Source organism: Copadichromis virginalis, linkage group LG13, assembly GCF_057382275.1.
Source record: "Copadichromis virginalis isolate Kocher_CV1m ecotype Utaka linkage group LG13, C_Virginalis_male_GT1.1, whole genome shotgun sequence".
NCBI lineage: Eukaryota > Metazoa > Chordata > Actinopteri > Cichliformes > Cichlidae > Copadichromis > Copadichromis virginalis.
The window spans coordinates 23,764,328-23,780,638 of record NC_140630.1 but is presented as its reverse complement, the minus strand read 5'-3'; the positions used below and the strand labels follow the sequence as shown (position 1 = coordinate 23,780,638).

Genomic DNA, 16,311 nt, shown 5'->3' with positions numbered 1-16,311 from the left:
ATCCCCACAAGCTGCATGTCTTTGGACGGTGGGAGGAAGCCGGAGTACCCGGAGGGAACCCATGCAAACACCACACAGAAAGACCCCGGCCTGGTGTTGGAATCGAACTCAGGACCTTCTTGCTGTGCGGCAACAATGCTAACCACCATGCCACCGTGCCCTTCTCCGGGCATGAAAGCCGGAGATGGTAAAATGTTTGTGCATATGAATTATTTTATCCTCTCCACTCACACTTCTAAAAGTGAGAAACTAATGATAACCATGATCCAGACATTAGAGAGCTACAGCTGTAAACTCAGTCTTTTCTCTAAGAAATATCTCAGCGTATAACTTCAAAGTGGCGGTGGCCATTTTCCAAATAATCATCCAGAACTTCAACTAGAACACCATTATGCGGCTACTGTTCAAAAATTCCTATCTGCAATTTTAGCGTGCACCCCCGGAGTGCATTATTAGCTTGCCGCTCTGATTTATTCTTACAGACAATGTATATCAATCTAAACGATGTCTTTCATATCTTGGTCTGTTTGGGATGATACATGTAAGCGCTGTTTAATTGAGCTGTTCAGCTCCTCCCCAGCGTCCCTTAGTGACATTTACTGGCAGTTCCGATGAAAAAGAGAATTTGCATTTCAAACACTGGTTAAACTATTCCCAAGGGAAATGCAATTTTTTATTCATATAACATTGATCTTTTCACTGTTGTTTATTATTTTTGCACCATGATTATTTGATTATTTCAAAATGAATGTGTCAGGATTGTTTACTGCACAAGGTAAGTGACACGATCTGAGTGTTGCTCTTTTGAAGTTCAGTAGACAGCGTGGAACACACGCTGGGAAAATGTCCCTACTTTAATTCTATGTTAGAGGTAGACCTAAAAAAATACATTACATAGTAGATTACTTTTCTACATTACTACATTTCACAACATATTAAAGCCTGATGTTTTAACAGCCTGATCTTATTTGGATATCACTAGAAAGAAGTGCATGTTAGATACAGCTTTACTGGACATTGACCAGTTTTCAAGTCCATGCATTTCCAGAAGTACGAATATGCCTGAAGGGCATTGCTATAGAGCAAGTTTGGAAAATATCCCAACCTAAATTCTCCTCAAATTGCTGAAATTATGTCCAGTGGGATAAAAATGACAGCTAAAGAAGTCATTCTTTTCTCTTATAGTAAAAATGCCCCATCACATGTGGCAACATCCGCCTCTCTCCTCTCATCACCACCTCCAGCCCTCATAAATAATTAAAGATTTAATCTGTGATATTTTCAAAGGTCAGATGCACAACAAAGAGAGAGAAATGCCAGTCCTTCCTCTGCAGGAGCGCGCTTGGTAATTACTCCATACTGGGTTTATGTTTTCACCTTGAAAGCTCTATCAAGTGGGCCAACAGATACGATGCATGCGGAGAGGGGAGGGAGGCATGCTATGATGAAAAGGTGGCGAGGCCAACATTACCAAACAATACTGAATCTGCCATTGTCAAAAAAATACACCTCATGAATGTTTTATTCTTTTGTTTGGAGCTGGGCGGGACCGCCATGACCATGGGGGGGAGCCGCCACGGCCATGAGAAGTGGGCAGCTGTACTCGGTGACAACCAGAGAGGACAGTCCCACTTAACCTGGCCCCTGGTTCACAGAAAGAGGCCACGGACACTTTCATGCATAAATGTCTGCTTCATACATTTAATGGATGTGGTCCTGATGGATTTTTTTCTCCTGATGCATTATCAATGAGAGCTGCTCTCCGCATCACGGCTCCAGCACCGCCAGACGGGGCTCTATCATCTATTTCCTTCTTCAGTGCTTCTCTCAACCAATGGAAATTTAAAAATACACCTTCAGGTGAAGTTTGAATCTTTAAGTAGCAGGCTGTCTTTGAGGTAGCATGGGCACTTGTATGTCTTTTATGTTGCCAGGTAAAAACATGAGCTTATTACAATATTGGCATATTATCATTGTTATTATTATTACATGCAAAATACATCCATGAAAAATACAAAAGTAGAAGTATAAAAAATCTGATTAAAAAAACATACGTTTCCATCTGACCTTTTCAAATCCCATTCTCTTTTTATTGTTTCCCTTTCTTTAATAATTCTGCTAAAGCTGTCAGGCTGAATGACCACTCACTGAATATGTAGGAGTTCTAAAGTGGGGTTTTTACTGAAATCATATTCAAACGCTCTTCCACTCTGTTAGCGTAGCTGACTCATCTGCTTGTTCTCTCCCTCAGATTTCAGCTCAGAGTGGAAGGGTTATTTCGCATCGTGCCACCCTGGTAGTAAAATGTAGGAATATATGAAGCAAGTTTGCCTTCACTTGGAGGTAGCCTTAGTCTTGCTCTTTCCCTCTCTCTGGGTGACACACTTCACTAGTGCTCCCTTTGTGCTGTCTTGTCTGTAAAGCTGAAAAAGAAAGATGCTGTCAGACAGATGTGAAAAGTTGATTGTGTTTATCTTGCAAACAGAGAGTACAGGACTTTGATTTGATGTTTTTTTTGTTCCCCTACAGTCAAACACGACATCAACAAAGAATTGTAGGTTTTGTTGGGTTTTTTTTTATTTGTTTGCTTTTAAATTCACTCACTGTCATATGCGTTACTGTCCACCGCCCGTACCAGTGTCTCTCCTCCACGAATTTCATTCACTCTCGAACCTAATTATTTTTCTCATCTTTTTTCAGTATTATCATCCCTTCACGCAAATTGCTTCTTGGTATTCTTATTTTTCTTGTAGTAAATCTTTTCAGTGCTTGAGAGTATGTAGAGATATGCAGGAAATAAACCTGGAAACCCAGAAACAGGAAAAGATGGCCATGAGCTATACTGTAAAGTAGAAATCCGCACAAAAGTATTTTCACTACATCCTATTTTTTCAATTGAATGAATTCCATTTTATTTATGTATATACACACACACACACACATATATATATAAATACACACACACACATATATATATATATATATATATATATATATATATATATATATATACACATATATATATACACAAATATATAAATACATATATATATTGCACATTTTATATATACAATTTGATTAATCACGATTAAATATCATTCATTTTTAATATATGTTAATCCCATTTCATTTTGCATGAGCAAACAAAATCAAGAAAAAAGGGAAAATATACGCAATTAACTTGTTTACTGAACATCTTGAACATTCATGTTAACAAAAACATTCTGTAAACATTTATCCACTCTCTCTCTCTGTCACTCTTTGGGAGGCACTTCAAGTCCTTGAGACGAGGAACCAAAGCTATGTAAAGCGCGTGTTCTCAACGATATTAACAGGTCTGCAATGTGTCCGAGGTAGACTTACTGAGTCCCTGATGCTCCGTAAGTGATTTTTCACAAGCTGGGTGACGCATTAGCCAAAGTGCTAGCAGCATACGTATGCTTCACTTCAATGTAATATTTAAAGCCGGAAGTGCTACAGTGAAAAGAAAATTCCTCCTTGCACAAAGTGCATAAAACTTTATGTCGGTCGACTGTTCCGTCTTGTTATTTTTTTAATACTCAAATTTCCCATCGAGAGGGCCAAAGTGCTTTTATCATCATTTAGTTGATTGGCTCAGCTGCCTGTCGCTACCAGACCAATTGCCCATTTGCGTCTGCGCGAAGGTAACTCTACTTGGACAAACTGCCCAAAATGCGTTGACAGAAACATTTCAGGGATTTTAAGTCATTCTGCACTCCAGATGCGTTAATAGCGTAATTTCTTTTTTTTATGGCGTTAATCGTGATGACGGCTTAATCTGCGTTAAAGCGTTAATTTTGACAATTAATTGACAATTAATCTCGTTAAAATGACGTTAACGCCATAACACGGCAAATCTCCGTTAGTGAGTTAGCGCGGATCGCCCCATGCGTGGGTCTTCACGGCGTCAACACGTTAGCACGGTTAGCTAATTTACGCGTTTCCTACTGTTCTTAAGTAGAATTTTCAGGTATCTGTACTTTACTTGAGTCTTTATTTATCTGTAACGCCCTACATTTTTACACAAATATGTCTGCTTTCTACTCAAAATGCTCAATAATTTAGGTTTAAGACAGGACTTAGTATTTCCCATCACTACATGTCTTGAAAACATAAAACGTTTGCTAGCCAAAGGTACAGCTGCTGTATGTTCAAGGGAAAGACAACAATAAGAAATAACTTCAGTCAAAGATGGAGAAAGATGTAAGAAAGAGAGGAGAAGAAGAAGAGAGGTTAGATTATAGGGACTGCTCAGTGACATTTGATAAACTGGAAATTTTAACCCTACATGTAATGTTGTAACTGTTTTCTCACAATGTGAAATGTCCAGCAAAACAAATTAAAGTATACTAACTAACTCTGTGTTATTCAAGCGCTGCATGATCATACTGTGAAGGCTAAACTCTTTACTTTACAGTATTGTGGTCACAGTTGCAGTAATGCACTGGAGCAGAGTAGCTGCGGTGGTCATGGTCAGTGTAAGTTTAAGTTAAAACTAAATTTAAGGTGGTGCTGATTAGACTGGCTCACAGAATCCCACATTTATACAAGCTTTATAGTGCATAGGGGTTGGAAATCAGGCCTCAAAAAGCAGGACCAGCAACTGATCACGGTCTGTAGGTAGTATCTACTGGAGCTCGCAGCAGAAATGTGTTTTGTTGATCTATCTCTAATTGATTCTTTTCCCCCCACTGCATCATTACAGCTGATCTTGGGGTTCCCACATCTGTTGGATCCCACTTTAACCCCATTCTACACTCACTTTCCTGTTTTGGATATGGAGGCAAAGTCACCCATCTTCAATATAAGCAACAGCAACCAGAGTTAGTTTTTTATTAATGCTCTTTGTTTTTCTCTACTTGTGTTCCACTTAGCAGATGTTCAAGCTGAGCATCTTCATTACAGTAAAAATAAAGTTTATATTCACTTCTGTTAATATTATTTTATTATGATGTTAACATCACAAGAGGTTCAGTAGCTCCAGTAGCTACTTTTTACTCATATATGTTGAGTACATTTCAGAGCCTGTACTGTTTCACTTTTGCTTGTGTAAAGAAGATAAATAAGTACTTAAGCTTTTATCGGGGCACTTTCTAACACAGGGATCTGTACCTAAATGATTGCATGTACCTTTGCCACCTCTGCCTAATGCACATCAAGGCTTTTTCACACCACTTGAGATTGTTAGATGGCTATCTATTTATCAATCTAGCCTTTCTAAGTAATCTCTAAGGATGTTAATTAATATGGAATGCCAGTCCCTGTAATCAAATGTGTGTCAAACTGTGTGCGTCTACGAGCAAAAAAGGGAGAACGGGAATATGTGTGTGAGTGTGTGTATTGGTGCATGTCTTTCTCATCCCAGACACAGCTGATTCATATGAGTCTAAGGGGTGTTTATTTGTCAGAAGTTGTGTCTGGCACCCTGCGTTTGTAGCACCCACTGTTTTTAACCTCCGCTCTGCCTTTGAGTTAGAATGTTTCTGTCAAGCAGCAAACCCAGCTTGGCAGGCCCAAAACAGCCTGCCTTTCCATTTTAAACATTCATGAACCGCAGTGCAGTGGCACCAATGCAGAAAGGTCACTCGAGAATGATCGGTTTAGTCGTATACAGCACCCTGCAACAACATGCCTACTTTTAATAAATAAATGCATTCATCACAGACCTGCACCTGGTACCCTGTTTGTTTTGTAACAGAAACAGAAGATGGTATTGCTGCACGTCTTCTTTACTGAATATTGCATTGAAGAAAATAATTTGAAACCATCCCTCACTCACTCAAATCTCACCCGTGACACTAATTGCACCGTTAAAGGGGCAGTTCACCCTAAACATAGCGGAACTTTCTCCTAAAGAATGAAGACTGCAGTCTACAACTCAGGTAGTTTCAGAGTAACTAGCTGAAGTTTTGGGGATGATAGTAGTAGTTCAAAAATGTGCATTTGTAAATATCAGTGTCAGCATGCCTTGTCAGGATAAAATGACAACAGTTATCCTCAGTAAAATACCCGACATTCAAAATGAGTAGAAAGTTACTGCTAAAGTTTCCTTGTTGAACAGCTGGCAGATGTGAATTCTCTCGGGCTTTGAGCACCAAAAAAGGCACATTAGTATAAAGTACAGTACTTCTATTAATGGGCTCTTTTGAAGTGCATAATTATGTTCAGCAAATGATGTCCAACAATGGCTTCAGGCATTTAATGAAGCAAGAGCGAGGTCTTTTATATTGTATAGAGCGCTTCCTCCAAGTATAACTTTTTGCTGTCAAGCTCCTTTTCTCGCACAAATGTACTTGCAACACCGAGCAACTTATTGGTCACATTGTTATGTAAGCACACAAATATGCATGAGCACCAGTTGCAAATGTTATCATCACCCTTTTGGTTGTTGTGTTTAAGGACAGTTCTCTTAAGTACAAACTGCAATGGTACTATAAAGATGCTGTGTAAATGGTCATAAAATGCGCACATTGTCATTTTATCTTTAGCAGTCGTGGGTTGTTTAAAGCACACAGACGTAACTGAGGCCATTAGAGAGTAATCACTGGGGATCTGATTCAATGTACTGGGAAGGGCTGCTGGAAGGGGCAGCAAAACAAATCACATTACACCTCAATTAACACCAGGGAGGCCTCTGGAGTCCAGTTTCATTCGTGGCAATAAAACTCTCTGTCTCTCACTAGCACACTTTCTGCATGCAAATGAAACACACACTGCACATCTGATGCAATAAACGCAAGCACGAAAAAGAAAAGAAGAGAGACACATTTACTGTATGTGTGTATAATTGCAATTTCAGCAGAGCTAGTTACAGTAGTGTACTGCCGCCCCTCCCTCTGACCCTTCCCGTCTCACTTGGTTAATTATGAAATGCTGCATCTGGCTCAGAGGGCGTTGAGCGGATAAGACCACCCTGTGGAGTGGCTGGTGTCACCATCAAGAGACAAGGACAGTTCCACAGTGCAGCTCAGGGCCAATTACCCACCTGCTGCATGACTGCAGTTCAGGGGTGTCATTTCATCCTAATACCAGTGCTATAATTGCTGTTGTTTTCCCAGTTAGAGGGTTATGGAAATGAGATCTTAAGTGCCACTCAAATTAGACCATGCTTTATAACTGGTCAGCTTTGTTTGAACTGTTAGATTCAAGAGCAGGAATTGCTCCGTGCCAACTATGATATTAGTATTAAATGTTCATTTAAATGAATTAGGGAATCTCGGTAACATATTAATCTAATTACACGCTCAATTAAGCTTAATTGTACCTGTTGAAACATTCTTATAGCCTATAGTGTTGCAGCTTTTAAATACATCATTTTATTTGTGGAAAAGAATTAATTAAAAAACATTTAAAATGTAACTTGAACGTGTTCTCATTAAACAAACCCTTTCCATGCTACTGCAATTGCTGAAGCAGCATCATTGTTATTCAGCTGTATTCTGGCAAGATTGAGAAACTGGAGCACATGGTAAACAAAACAGTAGCACGAGGACTTATCGCTGTCACTATCTGTTTTTCACACTGGCATTCTGGAATAACGTGTCTCCTGTTAATTTCACAGTCAATTCCAGAGGCTGAATGGCACTCTTCTTCTCTTGCCATTATTTCCCTCAGGGCACCACACGAGGGCTTCTAAAAGCAGGGGACAAATCAAGGTCAATGAAAAATTATAGACACTGAAAGGCTAAGACCTGTACTCTATTATGGCCTCTATGACAATCATTGCTGATATTAAGTTGGATGGGTTTGTTAAAACAAAAAACGGAGGAAAAAAAAGATATCGGTACAAGGCTTGGTCTCACAGGGATGCACTCTAAAATTGCCTTTCAAATTAAGTGTACAAACGTTCAGTAACTAAAGTAGAGAGCTTTCTATTCAGCGAACAGTGTAGTACAGATCTTAGCTGTATTAAATGTCCAGATAAGATGTTTTGAGTGGTAATGCAATCCTTCCCTTAGCTGCCCCTCACTCCGTAGTGACTAACCATTCAGTTCTATGCTTCAGCTGACTTTAGCCTCCAAACATATTAGTGAAGATGATGATGAGTGACAGGGACTTTTACATCTCGCCCTAATTAACCAGACACTCTTGTCCCCCCTTAACATTTACTATCGGAGAAGGGTTGACACATGCCCGTCAGTCAATCACCTCTCCTTCTGCCCCTCTTCCGAATGCACACAACCCTCCCCCATCGCCTTCACACTCGCAGGCCTGTTGCCACCAGTGTCACAGCCAGCTGGCATCAGTCTCGACGTCTCTTTTTCCCTTCTTCCAAATGCAAACTGAGAAACGGCACAGCAAAATAAAGAATATGAAAATCTCCATATGCCAGAATCAAATATGTATTTTTCAGTGCTAGTAAATCTATTTACCAGTCGGTCCAATATCGCTGGAGGAAAGCAGCTCTGAAGAGGCGCTTGTTTTTTATTTTGTCTGGCTCTTTCTAAAATGAAATTGCAAAGGTAGCCTGAAAATAGCTAGTATCTTTATATCAGCATACGATAATGATATTCATGTGAAGCCTGAGCTACAACGAATGCAGTCTGGTGGCACATAGGTGGAGCACAGCGGTGCAATTTCTCCAACTCAACTCAGAGCGTTACTGACTACTACTAATACTGCAGCTTTTAGTATCAAATAAAGAGGCACGATTTTAAAAAAGCATCACCTACTGATGTAAGTTTGTTCACAGAATCTGTGACCACTGTAAAACAAGACAGAGTAGTACTGTGACATCTTTTCCCTTGGTGTAGTTGACCGAGTAGTAGATTTACTTTATGCACTAGAGGACGTGCTAGACGCTTGAGAAAAACTGTGCTAAATGCATCCATTTGTTTGCATTGATCTTTATTTCATGGTGTGAAGGTGAACCATTAACGTCTTTCTTTGCTTTAGGAGTTTCCTGTATTGACTTTGGGATTCTTCCAAAGTGTGACCAGCCACTCAAATGTCCACAAACGACAAGAAGCACTGAACAACATAGAGACTGAGAATTTCATGTGTTTTTTAAGTCAACTGGCTCTTTCCTCAAGCTTCCCAGAACGCCAACCGCTGGCACATTCCTCGTCTTTCCCACAATCTAAATATTTGCATTGGTAATTGCATTTGCGCCCAGTTTTAGGTAAATGAGGGACACGAACGTCAAGCTTTCAGGGTTGCGTCACACAACCCAGGAAAGTGCAAAGCCCCACATAGCTTATAAGGCTTACTAACAGTAATTTCCAGCTGTAGTTGGAATAATAACAAACAGTGAATATAAAATGCAGTACTTTAGTTTTCCATTGAGGCAAAGTGTTGAAAATGAGTGGAACTGCAGTGTGTCATAATGTGGATTGATGCTCTCATAATAATCATGCTCCACTGTAAAAAAAAAAAAAAAAAAACCCTTCAGCTATCTGTCTTTCCTGCTCTTTTTATTTCTCTTTCACTTCGACTGCATGGCAACTCCAACCACAACTGGTCTCACTTATCTTGTAGCCTGACGTGATGTGCACAGCCGTGAGTGATTGCATATAATGAAATATTGCCGTTTAATATATCTGCATAGTGTGTACAGTGTCACTTTAGTGTCTTGTTTTAATCAACTTTTGTTACACACACACAATGGCGGTGTGGTTGGAACAGAGCGCTGGTTTAGTTTCACAGAGAAAGTCTGAATATTTGTCCTTTTATCTTTTCTTTGCAAAAGCCACACACTGATTTGATTTGAAAGTTGTTTAATTTACTTTTGAACAACAACATAAAAACAAATCAATATTTCAAACTGGAGAGACTGAGGCAATCAGCCCATCTCAGTCTGCAACAAAGCTCCATGAAATGTTTTACATCTTAGTCTAATTCATGCTCCTGTAAACAGACATTTTTTTAACATAAATGAAGCAGGAAGCTTAGAAAACAACAATTGTGCTCTCAGTCAGAAAGCCATCTATATAAATACGTGCTAGTTCAAATACGTGAAAATGCAAATCGATCGTGGAGACAGTTTTCACGCTAAACTCTCTATAGGCTAGTTTGGAGTGGAAACAATGGTTACATCGCACGAGTTGTACATTCGATCAGGAGAAAAGCAGCAGAAACAAAAGTCCTGCTGGATTTCAGAACAAAATACTGTCGTCGAAGGCAAAAACACAGTTGACTGTAAATCGTTGGATGGACTAAATGAAATAATTCAGAACTAGAGTTCACTTCTTATCAGGCTACATTTCGAGGTTTTGCTCAATATGACACACAGTAAAAACAAAGTTAACAATCTAATTACCAAGCATACATTTGCAGCTGCAAAGGTGGCACTTCCAGCTGACATTGGACACAATGTGAGCAACAGTTTATACCACTCTATATAATTTATGCAAGCTTTTGGTGAATTAATAGAGCATATGGTGATATTACGTCTACAATATAAAATTTCCTTTAAACTGTGACTGAATATAGATCTACCTAACAACATAGAATCGTTGTTTGTAACAAGTTAACAGAGGACTTAATTGGAGGCACTCGTGGAGCCACAAATTTCAGACTTTGTTCATTTATTTAAGGTTAATTCAGTGTGTGGAAGCTCCATCGGTACGTAGTTTGAATTGTTCATAACAGCCAAACGTTAAAAAGGTCTACTCTCCTCTGTTCATTTCTATTGTTTTGAAATTGCTTCATTAATTTTTATTTCTAAAACAGCATGTCCTGAGTGTTGTGCTGCTGATTCAATCAGCTTTTTTTCTTGCAAAAGAATAACTGATTAAACTGTTATATAGTTGCTCTGTTTGGACACTAAAACCACAAACAGAAGTATAATGACTAACATCTGAGGCTGAGCTACCACTTCCCTCCACATATCCTCATTTACTCCTTTTTCTTGACAGCCCAGCTCCTATAAACTCCTTCCTTTTTACAGCGGGAAAATGGCTATCTGTGCCACTGTGTGTCTCATCACAGGAGACAACATTTTTTCGACGTTATCCTGAACGCAGCAAACTCCCATCTATCCTCCCGGACACGTTTTGCCGAGTTTGACAATGACTTCAGAACGGCCTAGTGTGTGAGGAGAAATCATCTGTTATTCGGCCCACGACGGTCCATACATCAGCTGCCCTGGAGTGGAGCTCGCTTCCAGGAGGCCCTCCCTTTTTTGTGCCTATCCAGCTACCTATCTGGACGGCCAACTGACAACATCAAGGAGATTTAGAGCAGAGTCTCAGTGGGCCTGGTCTGAACAATCCCAGTAGATGGGAAACCGTAATTACAGCTAGAAGGCTCACTGAGAGTCTGGAGCCTTGCAGAGATTCAGTGTCATAAGGCCAATAGATTCCTGGGTACCTGGTTGCTTCAGCTGTCAGAGCAGAAAAAGAGCTACAGATTTGAGCAAATTTGACTTCAGAGGAGGTGATTTAGTGGTTTAGCTGTCTACTTAGTCCCATAATTCTACCCAGATGGGAACATTAAGACTTTACGTTGACATTATTACTTGTGTATGAGTTATTTAAGATTAATAACACTTCAGAAGAGCCAATTTAACTTCACAAAATGCTTAGCTACCTATATTATTCTTAAAGGATATTTTAAATTCTCTCATGGTGTTAATAATCTGTGTTTAAGATCACTGCAATAAACTCGTGTGGTGTAGACCAAGATGAGACAATAGGGAAACAATAGGCACATAAATACATGACATACCCTGAGAAGATAGTTTCTCAAGCCCTTTAGTGACTCATTCGCAATATCTGCAGGATTTAATTAGGGTCAACATAGACAATAAAGTGCCACCCTGACCTACAGAGGCCCAGAAATTTACAGCAGGGTCCACACAGCCTCTGGTGGTGTCTGCAGCATTATCTATTTCTAAATCTTCCTGCTTCATATTCTCCACCATCTCCCTGTTTCACTCGACAACTCTGTCATTCTCCCTCTCTGTCATTCCGCCGCTCTCTTTTACTCTAACCTTTCAAGCCACAATCTCACTTTCTCCCACTCTCTCTATAAATATCTGTCTCTGAGACAGTCTTTTTCCCCACTTCTCCCGCTTGCTTCTGAAGAGAACAGGGGAATCTTCTATCCCCTGTGGATCTGAACACCCACTCAAGGTTAGGAGTACTACAGATGCAGGAGCTAACAGATCAGGCTTTTAACCATCACATAGAACTTAAGACATTTGTACAGGCCATTGCATTAATAGCCCTCACTGCCAAGTACTAAGTCACTTATCTACCAAAAAAACAAAAAGCCAAAAAAAACTATAGCTGGATTAAATTCTTTAATTTTTCATTCTGTTCCCGCTTTCTCCAAAATAATACAGCAGAAACACAATTAAACTTGTACATCCCATTTTGCTGAGTGAAAGCACAGTTTGTATTCTTACCCCTGCAAAGCAAAAGCAACAACATCTTCCTTTTATGCATCAAAGTTTTGTCATTTTCTCATTTCTCTTGGTGGTTTAAAAGGATTGATTTCTTTTGATCTGATGATCTGTACCTCCTAGCAAACTCAAAGAAAAACACAAAAACACTTAAGACTTATAAGGAGTCACCCTGAGAAAAGAGTGATTGCATTGTTTTCTCTAATGAATCATTCAAACTATGTAATATTCTTAATTATATTTGAAGCCATCCATCAATACAAACTGTCACTGGGCCAGAGGAGGTACACCCTGGACAGGTCACCAGTCTGTCACAGGGATAATTTATGTGATAATTATGTAATATTTAAAACAGAGAGCATTATTTGTTTATGTCTGGTCCATATCTATAAACTACTCCAGGTTAGTTTATTCGAAGGTTCTATGTGTGAGTTTCTACTTAACTGTTGGCATCATCTAACAACGCACACTTGAAAAAGCAGCTCATTTGCACTTTTTTGATTTATATTGGGATTGTTACTAAGAGTGGTAGGATATGGCAAAGCCCCAACTGGAAAAACCAGCCAAGACTGATCACACCTCTCCTACCATTCCAACATCCACATCTAAGGAATTGGAGCTTATTCTGTTTGTTAGTCTCACACGATGTGAATGTCTACAGTAGTGCTTAAATTTAAAATGTAGCATAGCACATAGATACAATTTCAATATTCAACAAATAATGATTTTTCTTTCTTAATTCTCTCTGATGTGGGTAATGGGGTCAGCCAGGCCTGACGAAGAAATTACATGATTTAATGGCACCCCAGGGGAAGTTTAAATATAGCTCTGCATTCCAACTAGCCTCCGACGGCACAGCAGGACATCAGTTCATCCATAAACAAGTGTCCAAAGCCTGGATGGGCTTGGCTTTAAGTATTACTGTGAGCAAATATTGCATGATAGGGATGACGTGCTCATCTGCTATTGTAAACACATTTGCTCATTCATTTCATTATAGGGAAAACATGGGTGTGGGTGAAGGAAAGTGAAGGCTCTGTGTGTGGCTGTACATGTTATGGTGCTGTTACTGCACTGCCACAAGGTGGCAGGACAACACACATCTGCTCCACATGAAAAATCTTTATTAGTGTGTTCATCCTTGCTCCTCTTTCACAAGAGTCACACAGAAATAAATGAGAAAAAATGTAATTAGTTAAGCTAGTAACCCAGTGAATGAAGGTTTATTGAAAAACATGCAAGCAGAATAAATATGGATTAGCATTCATCATGTTTTTTTGTTTTTTTAAGAAAAACCCGTCTTATTTTACATTCATATGAAATCAGTGTGTTCAAAAACCCACCAGGCAGCTTATTCCCTGTATAGTGCCTCACCAATCATCTGTATTCATGTTAGGAAAACTCATGTGCTGAGCCTCAAAAATGGTTTAACCACCAAATCTTAATTAACAAAACACCAGTAATGCAATAATGTGGAATTGAGAGAAGAGACGTCAAGGTGATGAATACAAGAAGACATGCTGTAAAAGACCTAAAACATCAATAGGGTATTTAACAGGACAGGTTTCAAGTGACGAATTTAAGTCCAATCCTCAGTCACACCGCATAGCACGAAAAATGCTCAGTGAAGTGTAACATTCAGTTCTCCCTGTGGAAATTAGTCTAATTCTGTGATCCTCCTTAAAGACTGATCACCTTTAGTTAAACTCAGAGCGACAGCACGCTCAAGTGCAAGCTGAAATATATCTAAAGGTTCAGTGCTGGAAACTTCAAACTGTAAATTGTGTTTGCCTAAAAGTGCGAACTGATTGAAAAATTAATAAATAATAATATTTGTAAACCCAAAAGGAACAGTACTTTCCAGATTGACGTAGCTAATGAAGCCTGACAGATGTAGGTTACATCTGGTCCCACTGGTAAAAAGCAATCCTCCATTTAAGACTCCAAGCTAAGCTAAGAGGAGGTGAGAGCTGCGGATACCTTTAATTTACTCAGCCTGCTGAATGCTACCCTCCATTCAATCATTCTCTCCGTAACGATTGGATGCAAGGCTGACTGGTCTGGATTCATCACGTCCTTTTCTCTACGCTTCACTCAAACTGCAATACCCACCGTCTCCCAGCACTCTTCTGTCAGCTTTCCTAGTTTACCCTCATGCAAGTGTCAGCCTGTGTTTCCCCCCCCCTCCCTGACAGCAGTCTTGAGTTATTAGACAACACCAAACCTCATCAGTTAGTGTCATGAAAAGGCAGCTCTGAGATGATGGTGGATGACACATGTCATCCCAAAGGGCTTTAGTGTTTTCAGCCAAAACATCACACAATGCATTCAAAGAAGATCTGATTCTAGCAGCTTTGCAATTGAAATGAAGACTTTAAGAAATCTAGACACACGTCAAACAGACAGCACAATTTCCGATTGCCCTGGGTTGGGAAAGGAAGAAATGATGTCTGTCAAATGAATGTGAAAGCTATAGTCTCATATCTATAGTTATAAGTGATTGGTGTTTAAATGACATGAAAATGAAAAGTATCAGATGGTGCAAAATGCCCCATATTGCAGTTCAAACACTGCCAGCAGAAGAGCCAGAAAGAAAGAAAGAAAGAAGCTAGTATACAAAACACAGCATAATGTTCAGACACGCACTTGCATTCCAAACTACAAGTTCCTCTTAACACTATCACTGTTCTGGTTCACATGTTCAGCTTGTGAACACCCACTGAGACAAACTCTCCTAAAGAACACGCCAAGGAAAAAAACCCTCATTATATCTCTCATCACATTTACTGCCACAGCACCTCCGATATTCTGATTTACAATGCACAGAAAACTTAAGTCCGCCACAAGACCACTGTGTAGGTGCTGACCTTTCACCAACAAACAATCGCTTTGTGTTTGCCCAAAGGGGAAAATCTCAAAAATGCAGGCAGACACCAAACTGTCAGCAGCCCGCATGCAGCAGTACGTTTACGAGGCTGTTTTGATTTGGCTTATGTCAGAAACAGTGTGTCTGATTTATGACGCTTTGGTAGATCATCAACTACCAAGGCTAACTGCGGTGACCGATAATTGTTGCGCACTTTTCGGCTCTCTGTGCTCTGCAAACTTAATACTTGCTTAGTGACAGTCCAACAAGTTCAAGCTCGGGTATGAGGAAGAATGGCGCCTCGATGATCCTTGAGTCAGATTGAGACAGTTTATCAGCTAGAGATGAACCTGAACAGGTCTTCTAACCCGTGAATGCGCTGAGAAAAAAACCCATGTTGACTATCATATATTCTTTTTTGAGCTGTTTTATGTCAAAATTATACAGTTTGGTACTGAATTGTGCAATGTTGATAGAAAGCCTAAACGTAATAAGTAATGTGTTTAGCATGATTGTGAATTTTATTACTACTATTACACTGTGATCAGATTAATGTGGGCAATAAAGCTGCTAATGATAAAAGTTGTTAAGCAATGCTAGTACACCACACACTCAAATGTAAGATAAAGCTAGAGGAAATGACGTCTGCAAACTAGACACAAGATATAAAAATTGCTTTGCTACACTCTAATCATGTGTTATTTCATTGTCTGGTGTAGCTGAATGACTACCACCGTAAACCTCTATTAATATTTACTCTTACACAACTATCTCAGTGTCAAAATGTTATATTGCAGTAAAAGGACTGTTTTTAAAAGCTTGTTAATCTAAAAGTCTGATTAAAATTAGCAAAATATGAGTTAAGCATCAAAAGCAAAGGACAAGTACTTGATATGAATGTCAACACTGATAGCTATGCTGTATTATCAGTTATATTTCTGGATTTCATTGATGATGATGCTGCATTAAGGTGTCATAAGTAGGTGGAGTTCATTTCAAGTAGGTTATATTGTTGTAAAACAATGTTAGACAACTACTGAACAGGTTACCATATGTAGACTATTCATCTGCTAGGTAA

General features: G+C 39.4%; 1 protein-coding gene across 1 annotated transcript in view; it reads right to left on the bottom strand.

Moving 5' to 3' along the window:
* Window positions 1-2,088: 2,088 nt before the first annotated feature.
* The window catches only part of tasp1 (taspase, threonine aspartase, 1), an 89,327-nt gene continuing 75,104 nt past the window's right edge, over window positions 2,089-16,311 (bottom strand). The window contains exon 14 of the mRNA XM_085478103.1: window positions 2,089-2,423. Within this exon, the coding sequence (XP_085334229.1) occupies window positions 2,334-2,423 (90 nt within the window). The 3' untranslated portion in view covers window positions 2,089-2,333. The remainder of the gene's footprint in view (window positions 2,424-16,311) is intronic.